The sequence below is a fragment of the Idiotropiscis lumnitzeri genome, chromosome 16, assembly GCF_059441095.1.
Source record: "Idiotropiscis lumnitzeri isolate Australia: NSW breed Sydney's pygmy pipehorse chromosome 16, RoL_Ilum_1.0, whole genome shotgun sequence".
Lineage (NCBI taxonomy): Eukaryota > Metazoa > Chordata > Actinopteri > Syngnathiformes > Syngnathidae > Idiotropiscis > Idiotropiscis lumnitzeri.
This window is the reverse complement of record NC_142406.1, coordinates 8,266,332-8,289,573: the sequence shown is the minus strand read 5'-3', so window position 1 is coordinate 8,289,573 and position 23,242 is coordinate 8,266,332. Positions and strand designations below refer to the sequence as shown.

Here is a 23,242-nt window from a genome sequence, read left to right as displayed (position 1 = left end):
AGAGGACCAAGACCAGAACGTACTATCTTTGTTTAATACATTGAATACGCAAATATAAATTTAAAAGAAAAATGGCATTCTATTTAATTCCCACTGTACAGCTTGGTCTCCGTTTTGTCTGCAAGCTACTCCGTGTCTGGACTTACATGTCTCATATTCCAACATGCCTAAAACCAAATAAAGACATTTTTGATTCATCTCTGTGTCATGTCAATTTGATTTGGGCAAATTAGTTTCGACATATTTGCCCAGTTAGCATACACTGTATACATTCGAAAAGGTCTTGGGTCAAAAGTAACCCAAATGGGGCGGGAGAGCTAACCCAACAATGGGCTGAGCGAATGCTAGGTGATTTATACTCATTGTATTGGGCTGGGGATTTATTTGCAACTTTTTTCCAGAAGAAAAAGTAACCTTTCCCTGTATAAAGTAAGAAAAAATGGTGGGGGAAAAAGGCACAGTAAGCATAGTTTTTCATGTTTAATTGATGAATCACACCTACTTTCATAACCAGCTTGACGTCACTTTTATTGAATACTGCATTTGATTCTTTACATAACGTGTATTTTTGATATTGTCTCATTCAGCAAATTATAAATTGCACAAATGGTATTTTGAGCATATAAGTACTCTACTGTCTATGCACATATGCACAATATTTGTTGCCAATCATGAGAATCTTTGAATTTAACACTGACTGGTGACCAATGAGTATTACTTTGCACATCACATATCACATATCATTTTTCACAGTCATGCAAGAGTATAGAAATTGTTCTGTAAATACTCCATTGTCTGTATTTCAACAAGAAAAACACTCATTCTAAGTCATTATCAAGTGAAATTTGTGTCAGGGATGTGTGCTAGATGTACCATTTTTAAAACAGGCAAATTAAATTATGTTTTAATTATTTGTAAATTAAGCTTTTCAACCATTTCTTTGACGGAGCCGTTTGAATTTGTGTACCCTGCAGTCGTATGCAAAACTCCCCCAAAAATTCTCGGGGACAAAAAACTACAGAATAAGCACTTTTTACTGCCTCATTATATGGAGGAGGAAAACACTTGTGAATTTTAGACAGCACAGATTCAACGGCATAAAATTATTTTTGTATGGGAAAAGGTTTCCGAAATGAATCTAATCAAGTGATTATGATTATAATGATGGCATTTCTACCACCATTGAAGCATAGTACAAGAAACTGCATTTTTCTTAAAAATTATGACTGATTGCTCAGTTTCCCTCACTTTTTTTGAAGTGCAAGAGTTGAGAGCGCACTACAGCAACGCCCACATCTAATGCAAATATGAGGCAACCTGCTGCATATTGATGACATCAAAACATCGTTGCAGCATTTTCTATTCTTCTGCTGCACTGTGACTTGCATTTCCTACAGTGTGTCCCGCACTTTGATTGGTTGGGACGTAAGTAAGCACGTCGTTGCCTCTTGATTTTTCAGTTTTCCGAAGTGATGTTTGCATAATGTATATAAATGAACGCAGTTTATGTGCACTGTGCAACAATAATAATAAAAAAAACAACCTAGATAAATAACATTACGCATGCAGACTAGTTTTGGCTCACTTTTGCATCGCTGGAAAAAAAACAAGAAATGTGTTATGTTCAAAAATTTTTACCGGTAGTATTGGACAGGTGGCCCTGATAACCCTTTATTTGCCTTCTTTATTGATTTATTTTTTTTAATATTTTATTTTTCAATAACCATGCGGTAAATTAATAAAACAACTAACAAAATGGTTAAAGAAGAAAGAGAAAGAATGCTGAAAAAGGTTTAGCGAGATCACTTAATGCTTAACGTCATATGGATGAAACGTTATTCCAGGCACTTCTAAAGGCATATGTTCCATAAATGCATAACTGAAAAAAAACTGTGCTAGTGGAGTGGTGCACACCTCATCAATCATCACACTTATCTTAAAAAAAAAACATGCTTCTTATCCAGTCCTCCCGTTTCGATGTTTACTATGCAACCCCATAAAGACATTCCTGTCAACATTTGAGATATTCAGAACAAATACAAGGACACACATTCGGGTACTTAGTACGTGTCACGGATATCAACACCTAGCATAGCACTAGCTAGCAACATGGGTTTGGCAACAGTAGAATAAAACTGCACTTGTGTGTCTCGTGAGTAAGAAGCAAATATAGACAGGAAGGTAAAAATGAAAAATATTATTTGTGCCAGTTATTTTCGACACAAAAGCAAACAAACGAGTCATTTAGAAAGTACAGTTAAACAATTTTAAAATGTAGTTTTTTTTTGTTTGTTTTGTTTTTTAGAGGACCTGCCCAGATTAAGTAGCTCTGAGTTTAGCTACATTTGTCATTTTAATATAGCCTAGCTGGTGACATTTCTGTGGTGGATAGCTACCGTTTTGTTTGTTTGATGGTTTCTTTTCATTTTAGCTTGTTGCTTAGCTTACTACATTTTCCAAGTAGCTAGCCAAACACTGAAGTAGCTTTGATGTTGTTTAGCTACTTTTGTCATTTTTGGTCACTTAGCTAATTGCATCACTCTGGTGGTTAGCTTAAGTGTAGTTAAGCCACTGTATATGTCAAATATATGTCGACTGTTTATGTCGAATAGCTTATAGTTTAGCTCATTACATTCTCCTATTAGCTTGCTAAACATTGATGTCAGATTGTAACTTTCTAGCTAATTTCCCATCTGCAGTCCCTGCGGCAGGTAGGAAATTAAAATTTCGGGGTGACAAATGCATATTCATAAGACATTCAAACTGAGATTGGTCAATACATTAGTTACCTAGAAATTTTGAACCGTTCTATCCACCTTTGTTGGAATAATTTGGTATCTTTTCTGTTCAAGCATGATGGTGAAAACAATGCACCACGCATAGGTTAAAAGAGTCTTATGTGGAAGAAATCTGTAGAAACTCTTCCCAGTAGAGTGGAAGTACAGGTCGAAGATTGAAAAATCATTGTGAGTTTTCAATGTTACTGTCAAAAGATACTACCAAGAAAATGGTGTTGAAAATACTCACATAGCGTACATTCATTTAACTGGTATACTTGAATGGTGCAGCATTTCAGTTGTATCTGAGATGTTATTAGAGTGACTGGAGGTCTTCTTCGTCTTAAAACAGTTCCCAAATTTTATAATACGCTCACAGTATTCTCTTGAGTATTCTACAAGAGACATGAGATGAAACCAGATTAAAAAAAAACAAAAAAACATGTCCTCTGTTTATCCTAGGTTACCACTATGTGGGTTGGAGCTCAAGTCCGACTCCATCTCCCCAGCAGCTCCAGCATTTCTCGCTGAAAGGCGATCCACAGAGCGTGGCGAGTCATTGCTGTTGCGTCTGTGACGGCAGCACGCCATCACGTCGGCCAGGTCGGCCCGGAAGGAGGTCGTGTAGAAGCCGTAGATGATGGGGTCGCAGCATGTATTCAGGTTGCCGAAGACAAACAGTACGTGGTGCACATACTCTGGAGTGTGCTTGATCATGGTTGGTTGGAACCAGTACCAGATCCCCAAAATGTAGTAAGGGGTCCAACAGATGACGAAGGAACTGACAATGACTATGGTCATCTTGAGAGTCTTCATGCGGGCTTTGGGAATCTTGTCTTTTCCACTACGTCGAAGGCATCGCTCACCATCTAAAGCCATAAAAAAGGTCAATTTGACTAAATCCCTTGCACAGGTGATTATACACACGGTAATTTAATTGATCTACAGTGGTGCTTTTATACATGAATGACCCTATTAATGAGTTTTTGCAGAAACAAGACGTTATTCTGATCATTTTTTTGCAAGACCAGTGAACTTATTAACAATAAGTTGCAGTTTGGCTAAAGCAGGCGTGGGCAAACTGAGGCCACATGCAGCCCGTTAAACGTTTTAATCCGGCCCGCCAAACTTGAAAAAAATTCAATGAATAAACCTTGTTAATGTTTTATTTTCTAAATACTCTGGTTTTTCAAAAACATATATAGTTGTAATGCTTTTGCTCACTTTTATTTCAAATTAAATGTATTTCTTTTTTCTCGAATGAGGTGAGGTTACCAAAACACTCCATCCATCTGCTCCTGGTCCGGCCCCTCTGTCAAATTTTAGAACCCATTGTGGCCTGCCAATCAAAAACTTTGCCCACCCGTGGGCTAAAGAGTCAACAGTTTATCATGAAACATCTTCAAGCTGGTGAATGCCACTCCCAGTTGACGTTAACTGTCAAACTAAAAATAAAACAAAGAATTACATGCGGTGAATTTAATACTACCAAGCAACGATGCCTTAAGAATGGCCCACTAGCTAACATATAATTGAACGTAACTAACACTTAGCATCCATAGATTCAAACCCGTTAAGGACAATTGGTGGAGCAACACATATAGACAAGACAACATAACAAAGACTCACAGGCATATATTCTTTATCCTCTATGTGACTAATATTGAAGCATATTTCTGATTCCACGGATATGAAGACTAGATTCGCTAGGGTGCTGTAGCAGCAAGGTAAGAAAAAGTACCATAGTACAAGGCAGGTGAATGACAGGGAGTGTCAAGTATTATTTCAGTGTGTGCTGTGAGCTGATAAAATTAATGGCCGTAGTTTTGACTCTGCCCAAAGAATCTAAATGAAGAATCATTTGGAGTCGACACAAGGAATCAAACCAGAATCGTAAGTAGCCTCAAGTGACAACCAATCATAGCTAAGCTGTTTTCTGGCTTTCAGCTGTGATTTGTCCTTACATGACCCCTCAGGCTTATTAAAATTGTTCATCTTGGAATAATTGTTTATTTTGGCATTGCTGTCTTGTTAAATGTCATCAGTGCATTTAAATTAGATGTCATACTTCTGCAGCTGCTTGGGAGAAAATAACTCAAACCTGACTTTGTGTTGTCCGTTGCATTTTAATTAGGAGACGGTAACATTCTAACAACTAATTATGGGGGTGCACCCTGAACTGGTTTGCCAAGCAATCACATATGCAAACGTCGCGCAGAAAGAATGCAGCAGAGATTCAAAGGTCGACTTTGAGGCTGACATACTAACTGACCACATGCAATCACTTCACTACAATCCATAAATCAATTTGTAATTACAATCTGTAATTATTCATGTCGTCGATTTGCTCTGTTGGGACTGAGTAATTTTTTAATGTGCCAAATTTCACACACCTTTGCTCTTGTGCATCTGCCCAGTGATCTTGGTGAGGATGCTCGTGTAGCAGAAGGTCATGACAAGCAGAGGGAAGACATACAGTGTCACAAAGTGAAACATGTTGTATGCCGTCTCCTGCCAGCGATGCTGGAAACTCCCGTGGGTCACACACTGAGTGAAGTCGGCTCCATCTGCCTTAATGGCCCGAAAGATGAAAAGCTGAGAATGAGGAGAGTGAAAAGATGAAGCATGCATGCAGTCACAGGTAAACGCTTTTGTTAGTCGTCGTTTGTTGCCAGTAAACAAATGTGGCATTTGTTTATCTCATACAAACTCCAAGGAACTTTGAAACCAACAGTTCTTTGGTCCAGTGTTGTGCATTAAATATTTTTAATGCACCACTCACACAATATGGTGATAGTCTTACATGTACAGGCTCAAAGCAAAAATGAAAATACAGTATGCACCTAAAAGATGTATAGTATATAAAAAGGTGGTACAGTGAACCCCTGATTATGCCAGACGATACATTCCAGACCTGCCTGTAATATGCAAATAGCAGCCATCGAGAGAGACTAAATGTCTAATTTTATGGTTTTAAACCTCCCAAACGCTTTAAACCGTATACAAAACATACTATATAAATTGCAAGCATAAACTATATCGTAAAAAAGCTTCACATGTGACATTGGGGCGTGTGTGAGTTTCTGGGTGTGAGCCGTGGCCAACAGCAGCTCTTAGTTAAGTTAATCGCACGATATATTCAGCCAATCCTCTTGTTTTCATTCTTCTCTGTCAAAATCATTAATCCAAACTTGGGTAAAAGCATCAGCTCAAAATCCACAGCTACCCAGTATGTTTCAGTGTCAGCATTAGGAGTTGATATGGTCATATAGGAATTAAGGAACCTGCGATTTATTCAAGGTTAGGATGCCATCATTTGACCACCTGAGCCAAGCAATCACTCACTAATCTGTAATCACACCACGCCTGTAAAGATAACGATCTTGATAAAGTGCTCTTGTTTTACTTATTCATGAAGGTTGAAGGGTTTCCAAAGGCAAGAGTCAGCTATCAATTTGCAGCCCTGTTAATCTTGCCTAGCAACAAGTGGCAGTCCAATGGGAGAAATATGTTTGTGGTTGACTACATAGCAGTCTGCAAAAACATTTTGAGCAATGGTCCCCAACATTTTTTCCGCCGCGGAGCAGTTCGTAAAAGTCCATAACTTTAGCGGACCGGGTTTTAATATTTGCGTAATGCGAAAGACACCATCTTGATATATGTCAAGAGTCCGGAGTAAAAGCTCACTTTTCAAAATAAATTATTTTCCAGCCTTGGATAATAAATAAACCGGAAATACTGCCATTTTTCTTTTTCTTTCAACAGTCCAGTCCAAACTGCCCCGCGGACCGGTACCGGCCCACGGACCGGTGGTTGAGGACCACTGATTTAGAGTTTATAATAAAACAACAAGGAGATAATATAGATCGCTTAATTTGTTGAAATTCCACTTCCATCTACAAAAATCATCAGCTAAAAAATCAAATGAAAGAGCAATGCCAAAAAGTCCAGAAACATAGATCACGACAAATAGGGACCTCCACTCTAATAAAAGTTTTTTTCTCAATTAGTCAGTCCACATAACAAATGAACACTGCTCCTCAAATAAACAACCCCTTTTTTCTACTCAGGAATAAAATAACAGCTGTCGCCGCTATGTAGGTGTAATTACCTCTATAGCCACCTTTCCATCAAGCACACATGCTACGTGATTTATTTTTTCCACTGCAGCATTGCAGATACCTGCAAGAGATCCCTAAATAAAGAGACACCATAATAGTAGGACACTGTGTATCTCCCCTGTGGATTCACCAGAGATGAAAACAAGATTCACATGAGTCTTTTAATCCTCTCTGTGTCATAACCCACAGCATTTTCGAGGCTTCGGTTACAAATGGGGATTTTGGTCTCTCAGGATTCTGCACCAAATGAAATAGTCACTCACACAGACCTCAATGGTCCGGCTCCTCCTGACTTGGGAAAGCCCGTGTCATTTTATTGTCCTGTTAGGCCACTGTGGTCCGATGAGTGCCTTTTTACTTCCTGTCCATTCCTGTAGGACTTATGATTCTATTTTTAGTACTTGTATATTGTTTTGGGACTGTATTGTAAAACCGTTTATCAGTCCTCGCTGTAAGAAGTGCTATAAATGCCATAAAATAAATAAAAACAAAAATTCAAAAAAAAAAATAATAATTCACATCGGCATGTTGTTAGACCCATGCAGCAAAGAAAAACTTCAATAGAAGTTACAACACCAGAAAAAATCTTTCTTCAACTGTACTGTTCAGGAAAGTGTGTCTATCAATAGGCGAATAAGAAAATATATTATTATTAAAAGGAACCAAGAGTAAAATGACACATGAATGGAAAATAATAATGCAACACAGTCGGACAAGCCGTTCTTGTTGTAAAACAAAAAAAGGAAAATTTCAGATTTCTGTAAACCTCAGTCATGTCATCTAAACTTGGCCGAGCCGCAGAGTGAAAATGGAACAATGGCCGCTTAGGAAATAACCTAAGTTTGCTACACTTTTGCCATACACAAACAGAGGAGCAACTGCCCTAAGACATTCTCGATAAAAAATGACAAGCAACGTTTACTAAATACAAAGTCAAGACTAAAAAAAATAAATAAATAAATAAATAAAATAATTAAATAATTGTGAGGACCAGTTTTAATTGAGATAATTTGAGGAGCTCCTTCCTAGCAATTTTTTGCAGGTTAATCCCAGGGAGATAAAAATATAAACAACTGGATTCCTTTTCTACATTTTTTATTTATAAATTCACATTGTGAATAGCAATATTTGTTGACGAGTAACATTTTCAGTAAGGCAATTTCAAAACCCAAATGTGAATTTCCGTTCAAATATAGTATTTCTGAATGGGTTGGAGCGATAGTAGCACAACATCGGTATTCAGATGAAATGATTCTGCTTCTACCAGGCTAAACATTTTATTTCCAAGTGGTATCTTTGCTGAATTGGAAATATTAAATTAAGGAGCATCGCAATGACAAGCACATTGCTTAGCAATCATTCTTGTGGTCGAGGATATGCAGACTGCAAGACAAATGGAAGCTCCCTGTCAGCCCATTATCCACCCTTCTCGCCTATCAATGACGGATCTGGTCGCAGTTTCAACAAGCGGCTCACGAGCACTATTTTTAGCCGATCTGTTTCACAGAGGCGACAGCGGGGAAAAAAGGCTGCAGAGGCAAAGTGTCTCAGGTTTCACCTTTGCAGGTAGAAGATATGTCATCTTTGGAGTGATCGTGTTTCAGCTACTGTCTTTACACTAAACGTTTATCAGCCTTGTGGAATCAGTATTCACACAAAATATATTCTCGAAAGCACATTTTAGCCTTAAAAAAAGGCTAACTCAGTGTTTATTTGCTTCTCAAGAAAGTGGGAGGTTCATTTAAGGACAATGACTTCCATATAGGCATAGGGAGAATCGCTGTTTTGAAAGAGATGTTTAAAAAATAGATGTGAAACAAGAAAAGTTGGCTAGAAACAGAAGCCTGTCTTTTACAATGCGCTGGCGTCTCTCACCTGAAAGATTGCCTCATTCCAGTGGTCTAATAAGTGGTTTTGCCACAAGACCACGCCCTCCGTTTGTCCACCCCCAGAGGACACACCCACCAAGGCATAAACAGGCAAACTCTAAAAGTAAAATTTTGAACTGTAACGGCCTTTTGGATTAGAGATGAAACGTCTTCAACAAGCAAGAGAAGTCGAGTTGCTTTGATTTAACCTTAGTGGATCAATTAATCACATTTTGGGGGTCAGTGAAGTCAGTCAACCTTGCCCAAAACCTTTGGAACATCTTTTGATAAACCACTGATGGAGCATATCTGTGTCATTAAGAAAGATCGTAATGTACCTGTGGAGATGCAAACAACAAGCTGAGTGTCCAGGCTACCAGCAGCATGCGTTTGTTCCTCAACCCAGCATCCAGTGAATCCAAAGGATGAAGAATGGCACGATATCGGTCCAGGCTCACAACAACCAATATGAACGCTGCCGACTGCATGGCAAAGAGTTTCAGGAAACACAACAGCTTGCACATGATGTCCCCCGCGTACCACTGCACCGTAATATTCCAAATAGCATCCAGGGGCATCACCACGAAGGTCATCACCAAATCAGCCGACGCCAAGCTGGCGATGAGTGGACGCAGGTGCGCTGCCAGTCGATAACCTCGGCCCCAGCACACACTGATCAAAACTGACAGGTTGCTGAGCATAGCAAAGACAAAGAGCACCAGAGTGGCAGCCACACGGCAGCGGGCGGCCACGGTGAAAGTTGGTACTTTCCAATGTGGAGAAGTAGCGTTCAACGGGGAATGGACAGAGCTGTTGAATAGAGGATATGCAGGTGTGGAAACCCACACTGAAAGATTCCCTGGCATCCTGAAAACAAGAACAGCATTAATTACCAGTAAATCATATAGATAGATAGATAGACAGACATATACAAAATAGTTAACAGCTGATCAAGGTACTTTAGAAACCGCATCTTCACTATTACAATGGCAAATTTTTGCAAGCAGAGCGAAAATCCATTATTTTCCATTGTCTCAAAAATATATTACGTTTTAATAATTTGTAATGTGAAGTCAATCGTTCTCCTGCAGCAGGTTTCGGTTCGGAGCCAACGAATAACAACGGTGTATTAGCGCCCTCTTTCGGTGAACTATGAGAATTCCTAATGCGCCAAAAGAAATCACTCAACGCACGCAGTGGCTCTGTGGTATATAGCACATATGCAGACGGATACGTCAATAAAATGACAGCAACACACGCGCACGCGCACCTTTTTTTATGCCAGTAAGCAAAACATGAATGGTAGCAGAAAGGGCACATTCTCCAGTTTCGTTTATACTTTTAGGATTTCCATGAATTGAATTACATTAGTTGCGCACCATCGTCACGTAGCATCGTCACTACAAACCGTTCCATTCTTACCTGGAATATAATCTTCGGGAAATTTACGGGCGTTGAGGTGAAGTAAAAACCACCAGGAATCGTTTTCCAGAGAGGAGCTGTCCGACGTGCTGAAGCATCACTTTGTTCCTTCTCAATCCCCCGCCTGCCTCGCGGTTTTTAACCACCTCATAAATCATTCCTCCCCATCGGTCTTTTTTTCTTCTTCTTAATTGTTATTGCGTTTTAACCATCTCGGTGGGCTTGGTTATTAAACCCGCCTTCAGGCACACGTTGTATCCCTTCTTGCGAATTCAGTGTGAAAGAGGAGCCCAGGACGATTCGGATTGGTTAATTGGGCTGTGTGACGTGGGGACTGCTGCAGTCTGTGCAACGTGTGTGACACATCCAAGTAACTATTCTGGGAAATTTCCAAGGGACGTTACTGCCGTTTTTGGGCAGAGCTGAGAGAGAGACTACATAACTAATCATGTTATTAAATAAGTTTTAATTGATTAATGATCCAAACAACAGGTGCATCTTAATCAATTAGTACAACCCTGCACGTTAAATGCTCCGTTGTTTCCCTAAGCCACTCAGAGAGCATCTTCGTGTGTTCATTTAACAGATTGAGGTACTTTTACCCAAGGTTGGGTTAATTGTTTTGACCAAGCATATTGGGTTGAAGATTTGATTTGGGCAGGCTGAAGATCTGAAGATGTTCGTAATTTTTCAAATAAATTCTATGTGACATTCTTTGACAATGTTGACACAAAGAAGGGAAAGTTGCTTCTTCTTATAAGGTATTTTTAATAAAACGGTCAAATTAATCAAATCTGTATTATTTTTCAACCCAGTTACATTGATAACCCAGTAACCCGTTAATTGATAGCATCAGTATGGGTACTTTTTAGCCCTTAAATCTGGCTAAAACCTCAACCCAATGTACTGTGCATAAATACCTCAGCATTGGCTGCATTTTGGTTACTTTTGACCCATTCAACTGCTGGGTTAAAAATTAGACCGACCAACAAACTTGGGACAATTTGACCCAACTTTGAGTTCTTTTGCGCATTTGGGTTTGTACGCCCCAAAAAATGTTGTTTTGTACACAATTACGCATTTAAGTTGGGTCAAATTGACCCAAGTATACTTGGACTGCGTCAATACACATTTTTGACCCAAATTGAGTAATTTTTTTACCCAACTGTTTTTCGAGTGTACATGTACAGTCATTTACTCGTACAACCCCACCGAGGGACAATCTCGGGCGTTATATCAACATATCATATATGTTTTAAGACGGCAAATACTAAAATTATTCATTTCAACAGGTCAAATTCAATTCAAATTTGTATGCGAGTAAAATCAGTTACAAGCATAACTTCAATACATAAATCAAGGTACTGAAAAAAAATGACGTTTTCCACAATGTACTGATGCACATAGGCAGTAAGAGCAGTTACAATGTTGCAGTTACAAATAAAATCGTGCTCCGTTTTCTTGATACTGCCAGAGTGTGTTTTTATTGCGGTAGTAAATTGCAATGGTGTAGCCTGTCACTCCATTACGCTATACCGGGAGCTGTTCTCCACACTTTTCTTAAATCATTGATCGACTGCAGCAGTGGGATAGAAATGTGTGATCCCACACTGAGCAGTGCGAAGATCTGCCATTTTTGCATTATCATATCAAGGTCAAACGCAAAGCATAGCGAAAGTGATGGAAGCAAAATTAGCATTTGCGAACAGTACCAACGTTTTTAGCTTCGGGTAAGGGAAACACACTATACTGACAAAAAATTTAAATATATCACTCTGGATCCATTACTAAAACTTCAAGACTCACACAAACCATGTTGAAAGCCGTTAACCACAAATAAAGAAAACATGGAACGGAGGTTAACATTCCCTGGAGAGGCCACCCTTAAAAAACTACCCCTTGAGCGCAGCGACAACTCATCCAGGAGGTCACTAAAGGACCCGAGGACAAAATGTACAGAATTGCTCTTCCCCCTCACCTCAATTAAAGTCAGTGTTAATGACTCAACAAGAAGTGAAAAACTCATTGTTACTTATAGAAAATGCTCGATATCAGCTGTTGCTACTGAGGGTGACCCAGTCAGGTTTTGGGGGAAATGACTTTTTTCCTTTAATAAATAGATTCATCATTTGATTTTAGCATTTTATGGTCCCCATTTTCATGCCCAGCTCAAGACTAGAGCAAAACGCTGTCTAACTGTGGGTATGAATGGAGTTTTCTTTCTTTTGGTAGATAGGAACAGTTAGAAAGGTGAGTTTGCGCTGTTGTGGGTGTGAACATAGCTTGCTTCCTGGCCCACGGAGGCTAGATATAGCCCCTAAAATACTTCTTGAGGATTATTATCTAACAAGTCATTTGTCTTTAACACTTCTATTGTAATTAAGAACATTAATCACAATTAAATTAATTTTAATTAATTTAATTTACCGTTTCAACCAGATACTGCCATGTTGGTGATGTAAAGAATCACTAATGTAACGCAACAATTTATCTCTATACTGCATTTTTTTGGGCTGTCACTGACAGCAGTACTGCTGCTACAGGCAAGACATCATTATATTACTTGTTTACAAGGCTTTCAGGTAAATCAATCAATGAATATTCTAATGGGATGGAGGGATTTTCTTTTTACAATTCAGTAGTAGAACAAAGATTTGTGATTCATATCAGTTCATCATACAATTTAAACCACACGTCATACGTACAAATGTTGCTCTCAGATTTAATTGACAGGCCACATCTGATTTTGAAAATAGAATTAGATTAGTAGTACGCTGTCAACTTTCTTTTAATTTTGACACTATGTCTTATTTACTGTGTAAAGTTTGCAAGTCAATGACTAAAGTTTGCTGTGCGTCTCTAAACCTCAAGGCATTTTGAACCTAATGTAACACTCTCTTTCCTGGGGGTTGTGAGTGCTATTCTGAATTCGGAGTTTTTGGCAGAAAGAAAAGCACACGGAGAGGGAATAGTTCCACAAACGACTTTTATTCACCAGTCGGCTCACTCTCGATAACGCGCCCTTTGCGTCCCACTCGCTCGCTCGTTCCTCTTTACACTCCATATCCCTCCGCCAATACAACACAACAGTAGTTCCCCTAAGTAAGAAATCAAATAGATCTATACAAATGTCGACATACTAGTGAAAATAAATCATCTTACACTAAGGACTATAAAGACTGCTTATATTGAGAAAATAACCTAGATTTCTTTATTTTAATTTTTTTGTTTACGTGTCCATAAATTGACTTTAGCCCCTTATATTATGCATTGGCATTGGATGTTGTTGTTCTCAATTAAATTTGTTTAAAAATAATAATAATTAAAAAATGGTCTAGTTCCGGCTGTTATAGGCGTTTATTTTTTCCAAGGTAAACCTTTGTTGTTGTTGCTCTTTTAATTCTGATTACCTGTTGGTCCATGAGCAAGTCATGTCGACATCACAACGGGTATGACGTCACGACCACCTCTTTGATCAACTGCTCATATGAACTTGACAGTGGAGGTGAACAGTTGCTCTCTCTGTGAGATGCTGTAGTGGAGAACGCACCAATATCATCTAACGACGGAGATTTGTCTACCTATTACTTTTCTAAAAAACAAAACAAAAACAAAAAAAACTTGGATCTAAACCTGCGGCAAACTTTTGACAACCTCAAGGTGAGTTGGATTTAATATATACGACTTTATGCACTAAGTACTGCATGGCCACCTGTTACCGGGACAAGTTTTTTGTGATACTTTTGATGAGAATCTAACTTTTCTAAACGTTTTAATTTTGGCACGTAAAATATGTCTTTAAAATATCAAATTGAATCGTTAATGTCTGAGTCCGCAGTCGTTACAAGAGCTTTGCAAACGTTCTCTTTCATTTGTATTCTACAGTTCCAAACTTTTTTTTTTTATAATTTTTTTGTTTTTCCTTTTTCTCCTATTTTTTTTCTCACTATTTAATGTTCGTTTTGCGTCGTGCAAATTACAGCGTGATATTGTTTTGTCGATGGAATATGCGCGCTTGTTTTGGACGCTTGCAGACAGTTTCCAACGGCTCTGTTTTAACGTCTTTCTTTTTTGGTAAACCTGAGTAGACATTTAATGGGAAGACTGGAAATTCAAATGTAGATTTTGCAACATGAAAGAATGAAAAACTTTGGACTTTTTGTCTGCCAAATGCCAATGTGAATCGGGGGTATTTATTTTATTCCAAAAAGTTGAGTAATGTAATCAGAACTGTGCAGTATGAGTATTTGAGCGGTATTATCTGAGACAAAATATTTTCTTTCTAAAAAAAAAAAAAATTAAGATTTTTGAAAAAAGTGCTGATCCGAAATTAGGCTGACAAATTCTCAACTTTCCGCCTGCAGAAGACCCACCAGAGCGCCTTGTAGGCCTATATTCTGCTGTCCGATGAGGAAAAGCAACCAGCACAACATTGACCTGATCAGAGACTGTGCCGAGGACACAGCATCCAACTGGCTGCAGCTTTTGCGCCAAACGGATGACAAACTCAAGCTGGTCGTCGCGTCTGTGGCCTTCCACAAGACTTCAGAACAAGTAAGGATATACGCAGTGTTGGAGGTAACGCGTTACATAAAGTTACGAGGTGCAGTAATGAATTACATTTTGGCTGTAACTAAGTATTATAATGTGTTATATTATAAGTTACTCAGTCCGTTAACGTTTTACTAATGTATGACATTGACACGACTTTGATCATACGCTCTAAAAAAAAAAAAAAGTGGAGCTCTCTGAAGACCTGCGGCGGCCAATGACGTCACGCCACGGCACCTCCAATCGAACAAATATTACGCCCCCCCAAAAAAAAAAAAAAAAAAATAAAAATATTACGCCCCCCCCCCTCACCACAAAAAAAAATGAGTGTAAATTAATTAGAATTTCAATTATGCTGATAATATCATATCTGCTTTACAGTCTGGAATCATGTATTTACTGGAAAAAATATAAGTTCCAATATTTAAAAAAATTAATTGATTCAAGTATTGATAAAAGGTAGTGATCTCCCACTGCAGAGTCAAACCATTTAATATTATAGCCCACACTATGTAGTTAAATAGCGTTAACATTACCAGCTTTAAAATTTTGCATTTTCCTTTCAAAGTGTAATTCAATAAATTTAATTAATCCGCAATTAAAAAAAGTACCTTAAAACTTACTTAAATTTGAGTAATTCCACAAAGTCATAAATATTGTTAAGGTACTTATTGCTTTCACACGCAAATAACATGTAATATGTAATATATTACATTTTGGAAGTAACTTGCCCGGCACTGGATATAAGTTACATCTCAATGTTTGACATTTGCTTATATATCAATGAATGAACCTTTCTCGATGACTTTTTAACATACACTATTCTTAAAAAATGTTTTCCGTCAAAAATCGTTGCTTTATGGGGCAAAAGAAAAATACCACTGGAGTGATATTCTGCATTACGGGAGAGAAATCAAGTCATAAAAAGAATTGAATTTCTTCTTGCAGGTGTGCCGTTTTTTGGAACGTCTGGAGCAGGAGTATAAGACGGAGGAGGACTGTTGTGGAGGAGCAGACAAACTTGACCCCAACTGTGAGGCGGACTTGACCCTCATGATCAGCAAACACATGGAGCAGAAGGATGTCTTCCTCAAGGTTAAAATGACGCCATGGAAAATACAAATAGAGTTTCATTGGTACACCTCTAAAACAAAATGTTTGTTATTTTTGTTACTCAGGCGTGCACTCTGGCCCGGGATATCGCGGTTATCTTCCTCAAATACATGGAAAGGAACCATGCCAACATGGAAACGCAGAGTCAAGTCAATGTACCAGAGCAGCAAGTTAAAAGTAAATTTGGGCAAATAATTACAGTTATGAGCCAAAATGAAAGGATTTATATTTCTTTTTTTGCCAATGTCTTTTATGATTGTTGAGCGGCTGTCCAATTTGACCTTGAAAAATGGCAACTTTTTTACTCAGAACATCAATAGTATCCATATGGCACTAAATGATTAAACACAAGACGTAATTAAAAAGTGTATTTAATATTATCGTGACCGATTGTAACATTATGCACAGTTTAAACATTAATGTTAAATTAAGGAAATAAAAACAACTGTACTAAAACTGAAATTCTGTTCAAATGAGAGTAGCGTCTGAATTAAAAATTTAAAACAAACCTTTCCCAAAGATAAAATATCAACAGATTTTGCAAAAAAAAAAGTTTTATAAAACTGAACTGTACTTAGCCAGAGTTGTTTTCGCATACCGCTTATAAAATGCAGAATTTTGTTGTTTACTGTCTCAGTAGGGTTAAACAACAAATCTAATTGTAATTTTGTTTCCCAAAATATTGTGATTGCAATTTAATGTGATTATTTTTTTTCAAGGTCACCCCATGTATTTTTCAAAGAAAGTATAAAAAAAATATCAGATTAATTTACACCTAAATGATTTGGTCTTATAGTTGTTTCTTAAAACCATCTACTCTCTTACATTTCTCAACATACACATAATATTCGCCAAAAAGCTCGTCTTACCCAATCCAGGCATGCTAACGTGTGAATGTTCTTTTATTTTCACAGACATCGTTGATGCCCTGCGGGAGAGAGAAAACCGCGTCCTTCGCTTCTGGAACATGAAGAACCAGAATCTAGACCAGCGCCGTCAATATGTCGCATTTGAATGCCGTGCCAAAAAGGTGAAAGAGTTTGAAGTCATGAGTCTCTTACTTCCAGGGCTGTGAGACTCGACCAATAACATCACGTTTATTTGTTTTTAGTTGCTGGGGAGGATTCACGACCTCGATGAGGTTTACCTGTCCACAAACTGCTCCACTGCCTCATACATGCACGGCAGCCGGCAGAAGCAGTTGGAGGACTACGAGGACTTCCTCATCACCGCCAAGGAGAGTTGCACATCACACTCACAATTGGATGCTGCAATTCAATTGGAATCATTGAAAAACAACCTTATTGCGATTTTTCAATATTGCGATTGCGATTATTCGATTATTCAAGGTCTTCCTCTCATGTATTTTTCAACAAACACAAGCAATAAATTAATCTATATTAAAATAAACAATTTCAGCTTTATTATACAAATGTTTTCAGGGTGGTTAGGATTATGCTAAAATAAAGATCAAATGAAAAATTAATCAAAATTTCTGCAACATGATTATGTTGAATTCAATTAATTTAACTTGCTCCTCTGCAGGAAACAGATGCGTGCGTGAAGCTGCTCATGACACTTGCGGGCAAATACTGTAACAATGGTCACAGTCACGCCCGCAAGATCAAGAAATGGGCGGTGCAGGTCGACAATTGTTACCAGGACCTTTCTGTGCGAATGGACAAGCACCGCTGCAACGCGGAGACAACCTTGGGGATTACGTATGTCGCCAGTAAAGCTGTAAGTCCGATTTGTCTGTTACCATCTTTCATCTATCTCAGGGGGCGGCCATTTTGTTACTTCCTTCGACTGAAAATGACATCACAGGTGCTCAAGACTTAGATAACGCCTCAGAAAACAGGTGAGCCATGATTGGTCATGACCCTAGCCCTGTGCAACCGTGATGTCATTTTCAGTCGACAGAATTGACAAAATGGCCGCCCCCTCAGATGACTAAAAGCGGGCGGATTTTGCTGCTAACGTCATGTTCCACAAATGCAACATTAATCAGAAGGTCGTTTTTAGACTAGTGAAGGCGCATAGAACATTTCATTGTAAAGATTTTTTTGAGCTTGACAGTCCCTTTAAGAAAGAGACCTAATTAAAATTGAAGTACTAAAACAACTTATCAAGGTCAAAAGAATATTTGACTTTGATTTCAACTAATAAGACAATTAAAAGGTACTCTCTGTCTCTTATTTTTCAGAGCGAGGATCCCCAATTGGATATCATTCCTGCCACAGCTCCGGGATCAGACGTCAAGCTGAATGATGACGCCCATGAGGTCGATGAGGAGAAAAACAATTCTGCGCGCAGAAAAATGTACGTGACTAGTTGTGAAAATGCAGACCCACAGAATACATTTGAAAGATTTAAACTGTCCTCCCCAGCATCTCTTTTGATTGGTCAGTTTGGTAACAGCAGTTTTATTTTATTTATTTTTTTACTTTTGCTTAGGTTCATCATTACAGAGCTGATTCAGACGGAGAAGGCCTACTTGCGAGACCTGCGGGAATGCCTTGCTGTGAGTTCCACGTCTGCGTACTGGTTTCTTTTTTTTAAATTTTTTACTCAGCAAAGTACACAAGTGAACTTTTGCGAAACCTCTTGCAGACATACCTGTTGGAGATGACCCGTGGGGTGGAAGAGATCCCTCCAGCAATCCTGAATAAGGAGCACCTCATCTTCGGGAACATGCGAGAGCTTTATGAATTCCACCGTGGGTAAGTTTCATCAGTTACTTGATTTTTTTTTTTTTTTATGTTTTGTTACAGGAACTAAAAAAATGCTCATGTTATTGAATAAGAAGTACGCAACTGTTCACCACCTACTTTTTGAAATGTATCAACGGGGTTCCATGTCCTCTCCTCTTTCAGCATCTTTCTCAAAGAGCTGGAGAAATATGAAAAGGCGCCTGAAAAAGTCGGCCAATGCTTTGTCACATGGGTATATATCACTTTCCCAACAACTATAATCATACTGACAAATGACTCGGAAAGAACCTTCAGCATTTTTTTCCCCTTTTTGTAGGTTGAAAAGTTCCAGATGTATGTCAACTACTGCAAGAACCACCCAAACTCCTCTCAGCTCTTCGAGGATCAGCATACTGTAAAATATTTCAGTGTAAGTTAAATATCAATGTGATCACAATCAAACTATATTTCTTCCTCTTACATTCTTTTCTCTCCCTCTCATGCGTTAACAGAAAGTTCAGCAGAAGCACCAATTGGCCAACACCATCCTCTCCTACTTGATTAAGCCTGTGCAGAGAATCACTAAATATCAGCTCCTGCTAAAGGTAAGCTAAATATTTGATCTGCAAACGCCCATTTGACATGGCAGATACTATGTTTAGACGATTTGTAAAAATCTGAGATATAGCGCTCGATACATTTTTATACTTAAATAACACCTTTTTAATACAGTAGTGAATTCAGAAATTTGTTTCTAAATACACAATACATGTTTGAAAATAATTGCGAAAAATATATGCAGAGACTAGAATCTACATTATTTTAGTTTTAAACATTTTTAGGGCCATGGCTAAAACAGCATTGATACACTTTGGCTTTGATCATGAGCGAATCTATAAGAATTTAAATTTAAAAAATTTTGAGGTCTCGTTTTATGTAATTGGCAATTTTTTTATTGTTTAAATTTGGCAATGTTATTAAAAACACTCTTGTTTGTCGCCTCAAATTTAATGTCACATTTATTTTCACTTTACAGGAAACAAAAAGATTTGTTCGCGATTTACCAAATAGAAAGCAAAGCGACTCATGAAACAAAAGAATTACAATTTTTAATTTGAAACATGTTCGACCAAACCATGTCATTTTTATCTAATGAACGTCAGCTAACTTAATGCTAACATATCTACAACATTACATATATCTGATAAGTTGTGAATACTCGATTTAAAAAAAAAAAAAAAAAAAAAAAAGCAAACACCTCCTACAAGTTTATTTGTGCTTTTTTAGGAGCTGCTAAACTGCTGCGAAGAAAACAGCGGCGAGCTCAAGAACGCTCTGGAGGTGATGATCAACGTTCCCAAGAGAGCCAACGATGCCATGCATCTCTCCCTGCTGGAAGGTGAGCCACCACAGACACGAAGCGCTAACGTTCGTTAATTCCTTTGATGTAATTTGCTTACGTTCGCTCCTCTATCCTCACTCAGATTTTGATAATGACATCAAGTCGCAGGGCAAGCTGATCCACCAAGATACCATCCAGGTGAGGAGGCCAAAGACGCTGACCCACAAGAGCCAAAAGAGCCAACTTTTCCTTTTTGAGATGTCCTTAGTCTTCAGCAAGGAAGTTCAGGATTCCAAAGGCCGGACCAAATATATCTACAAAAGAAAATTTGTTGTGAGTCCTTCTTAACACACTTTTTATCGACAGTATGCGATGAAGATTATCAGTCCATTTTTCTTAATTCGTCATCTATGTGACGTTTCAAATAAACATTTGAATTCTGTTATCTCCGCAGACCTCCGAGTTAGGTTTGACGGAGCACATTAAGGGAGACCCCTGCAAGTTTGCTCTCTGGATGGGTCGCACGTCAAAATCGGCCAACATTGTTCTTAAGGTTAAATGCTCGTCCTCTCCGCTTTTCCTTAAAACGCAATTTTCATTTTTTTCGTGCGCGAATCACAGTCGAAATGTGCACAAATCTTTTTTTTCCTTTTAACGGTCCGTTTGCGTCTTTGTCCCCCTAATCTATAGGCATTCGACATTCAGAGAAAGCAAGACTGGATTCAACATATTAGGGAGGTGATCAAGGAGCGCACCATGCACCTAACGGAGGCACTCGGGGAACCCTTACGTAGTCCTGTAGCCAGCCTTCCGAAGCAACAAAATGGCCAAAGGTAACTCAGAAAACTGTTTGGTACCACTGAACTCAACCTAACTCACTTCGCAATTAAGCAGCACTTTGATTAAAAAAAAGTGAACAATTTGTCTCAAGCTTTTTATTGCCACTCCCAGTTAAAAGTTTACTATCAAACTAAATGTGAAACGAATAGAATCACACTTTGTGCCGCCTTTCACTCCACTAGCTTAATGCTAATGCTAATTAACATTCACATTGTGGTACTGCAACCATTTAGCAACGGATTGAACACAAACGGTGCAGCAACACATGTGGGCACACAATATAAGAGTACTTGCAGTCATATATTCTTTCTCTTCTGCGAGGAATGACTAATAGTGGCACACGGATGAGCTGAGAGGACTTGAGACAAGTAAATGAACAGGAGTCAGTTGACAACTTAAGGACTTGGCACTGAAACTTATGAATGACGAGTGGTAATTGTGTGAGTCCAGCTAACTATTGAGTGCAAAGTGGCTAATGTGCGATTATATTGTGACAGAGCAAGACTTTGCGACTTGACTTATGACTTGCACAGCACAAGTATTGACTTGACTAATTGCCGCAATTATGAGGGACTTGGAACTTGAAGGCTAAGATTTGAGAACATTTAAAACCAGAATTTGAGAATGTGTTGTTGCGTTTTAGGGATGGAGAGGATCTTGACAGTCTATGTGAAAGCAGCAGTCAACCAGACACGAGCTCGCTGGACTCTCAAACATCCCAGGACACAATGTACAGCACAAAGGTGAGACACTCTCTCATGTCATACAAGTATGATATATGACAACACTTGGTCTCACCTAAAGTGATCGTATTTCTCTCATTATCTCCTTCCTGGTGTACCACAGCTGTACAGCGGCTGTGAGCAGTCGGTGGAGGTTCCAGAGCGCTGCCATGACCAGCCCGAACTGTGCCTGGTGAAGACCGCTGACGGTTCCGCAGCCTCGGAGGGCTTGGGGCCCTGCTCCGTGCCCAGAATTCCGCAATCCTGCTTCTCCATGGCGATAAAGGGCACCTTCAACAAAGGTAACATTGCGTTCTTCTGCACTATAGCAACTGTAGAGTGGAATTTCCAAAGCAAACTACGTGAATCGAGATGCAGAATGAATCGTCTTTTATTGGAGCGATGCCTTGCGTAGGAAAACTTGGACATACTAGTAGGACGACTGTTACTACTGCAGCAAAACTATTACTGGGCATTTTGGTGCTAATCGTAAGGACTTGGAGGCTACTAGTGTCAATGCAATCAATCAATTCTGATGTACAACATCAATTGGAGGTATTCCTAATGTAATCTTTTGGACAGAAAACGTTTATTTTTAATTAAAAACTCCTTTTCAGTGTGCAACAATGACACCATGAAGCCAAGATCTTCTGCTACACTTAAGCGTGGACGTGGGCTGAGTTCGTATTTGTCACCGGGGCTGAAAGAATCAGGTAGACAAAATAGCATCATATTGCGTTCACTGTTGTCAACATTGGTTTCTTTTTTGTGAAATTATTAACAAGTAGCGTCGACGTGTGCGCTCGTCTCGTAGGGAGCACTCAGCAAAAGACGCTCACCAGTCCCATGGGGCGCCTGCGAAGCGGCAAGGCAGACGGCTATGTGAAGAAACTGGCCAAGGAGATCGAGAAAAGACTTGTGGCGAAGCAGAGCAGCGAGCTAGACCTCGATTTGGACTACAGTGCCGCCGTGCTGCGGCACAAAGGAACACAAGGAGGGTCCACACTCAGCGGCCCGGCGTCCACCAGAGGCAGCTGTGGCCAAGAAGCTAAGATGGTGGCCTGCCATTTTGGAGGACCCTGGTTAATGCCTGGTTCAAGGCATGGCCGTGGCCATTCACCAGCATAGCCTGAGACAGCAGACTCCAAGCAAGATAGGTGGAACAGTCGGGAATTTTTAGCACCTAGGATTTGATTTTTTTAAAAATGAAGTAGAAGAAAGCCTTTTGTGGAAACGACACTATAACATCAATGGCAAAATCACATCGAGAAGACGTGAAGTTATTAGAATCACACTTTGAAATCACGCCAACATGAGATAAAAACAGACATGGATTTTTGAGCTTTTGAAAATGTCACATTTAAGTGATATTTTTTTGTTTTATTTATTGTACAGTTATTGGTATCATTTTCAAGTTGTGCATTTTATAAAATAAACTGCCATTGGCATGTGTACAGAAAGTTTTGGGGCTTTTTTTTGCTTCTAGTGCTTCTGTCGCATTTAACAGCTCTCTTCAGAAGTTGTTAACTATTAAAAAAAAGGGTGTTCCACTTGTATGTATTGCTTATATTTTTAATTTGTCCAGGTTTTGATCATGTAGGACTCTCATTTTACCATTTAAAAACTGTTCATCACCTCAAAAGCAGTTAACAACTTTTACTGGCACACATTTCACTTCAACATTTTTTTCACCTTTAACTGCTAGAGAATATTAATATGCGTGTTATATTATTTAAATTGATTTCATGTGATGTTCTAGGTTTTTTTTCCATTATATTAGCATGTAGTTTTTC

The 23,242-nt window shown here is 38.8% G+C and overlaps 2 protein-coding genes across 2 annotated transcripts; one reads left to right on the top strand and one right to left on the bottom strand.

The window, feature by feature from the left end:
* Positions 1-502: 502 nt before the first annotated feature.
* Positions 503-10,506, bottom strand: gnrhr1 (gonadotropin releasing hormone receptor 1). Its single transcript, XM_088318794.1, has 4 exons — positions 10,189-10,506; positions 9,105-9,633; positions 5,171-5,372; positions 503-3,646 (listed from the first exon to the last, which is right to left on the bottom strand). The coding sequence occupies exons 2-4, from the start codon at positions 9,630-9,632 to the stop codon at positions 3,231-3,233; spliced, it is 1,146 nt and encodes a 381-aa protein (XP_088174920.1). The 5' UTR covers position 9,633; positions 10,189-10,506; the 3' UTR covers positions 503-3,230.
* A 1,529-nt stretch (positions 10,507-12,035) lies between these two features.
* On the top strand, positions 12,036-22,577 carry LOC148321209 (triple functional domain protein-like). Its single transcript, XM_088318286.1, has 21 exons — positions 12,036-12,115; positions 14,553-14,742; positions 15,688-15,834; positions 15,918-16,029; positions 16,767-16,882; positions 16,964-17,096; positions 17,405-17,592; positions 18,059-18,174; positions 18,310-18,376; positions 18,466-18,575; positions 18,729-18,798; positions 18,883-18,975; positions 19,058-19,150; positions 19,833-19,944; positions 20,030-20,220; positions 20,342-20,440; positions 20,578-20,720; positions 21,371-21,470; positions 21,574-21,751; positions 22,067-22,162; positions 22,264-22,577. The coding sequence occupies exons 1-21, from the start codon at positions 12,036-12,038 to the stop codon at positions 22,575-22,577; spliced, it is 2,748 nt and encodes a 915-aa protein (XP_088174412.1).
* Positions 22,578-23,242: the final 665 nt, after the last annotated feature.

Excerpts from the sequence above, each read along its gene's own strand:
- gnrhr1 (XM_088318794.1), bottom strand. The coding sequence starts at position 9,632 with ATGCCAGGGAATCTTTCAGTGTGGGTTTCCACACCTGCATATCCTCTA. Across the intron at positions 5,373-9,104 it reads TGTTGTTTGCATCTCCACAG|CTTTTCATCTTTCGGGCCAT; the intron begins GTACATTACGAT and ends CCTCATTCTCAG. Across the intron at positions 3,647-5,170 it reads GCAGATGCACAAGAGCAAAG|ATGGTGAGCGATGCCTTCGA; the intron begins GTGTGTGAAATT and ends TTATGGCTTTAG.
- LOC148321209 (XM_088318286.1), top strand. The coding sequence starts at position 12,036 with ATGGAACGGAGGTTAACATTCCCTGGAGAGGCCACCCTTAAAAAACTA. Across the intron at positions 18,576-18,728 it reads CTTTATGAATTCCACCGTGG|CATCTTTCTCAAAGAGCTGG; the intron begins GTAAGTTTCATC and ends CTCCTCTTTCAG. Across the intron at positions 20,221-20,341 it reads TCTACAAAAGAAAATTTGTT|ACCTCCGAGTTAGGTTTGAC; the intron begins GTGAGTCCTTCT and ends TTATCTCCGCAG.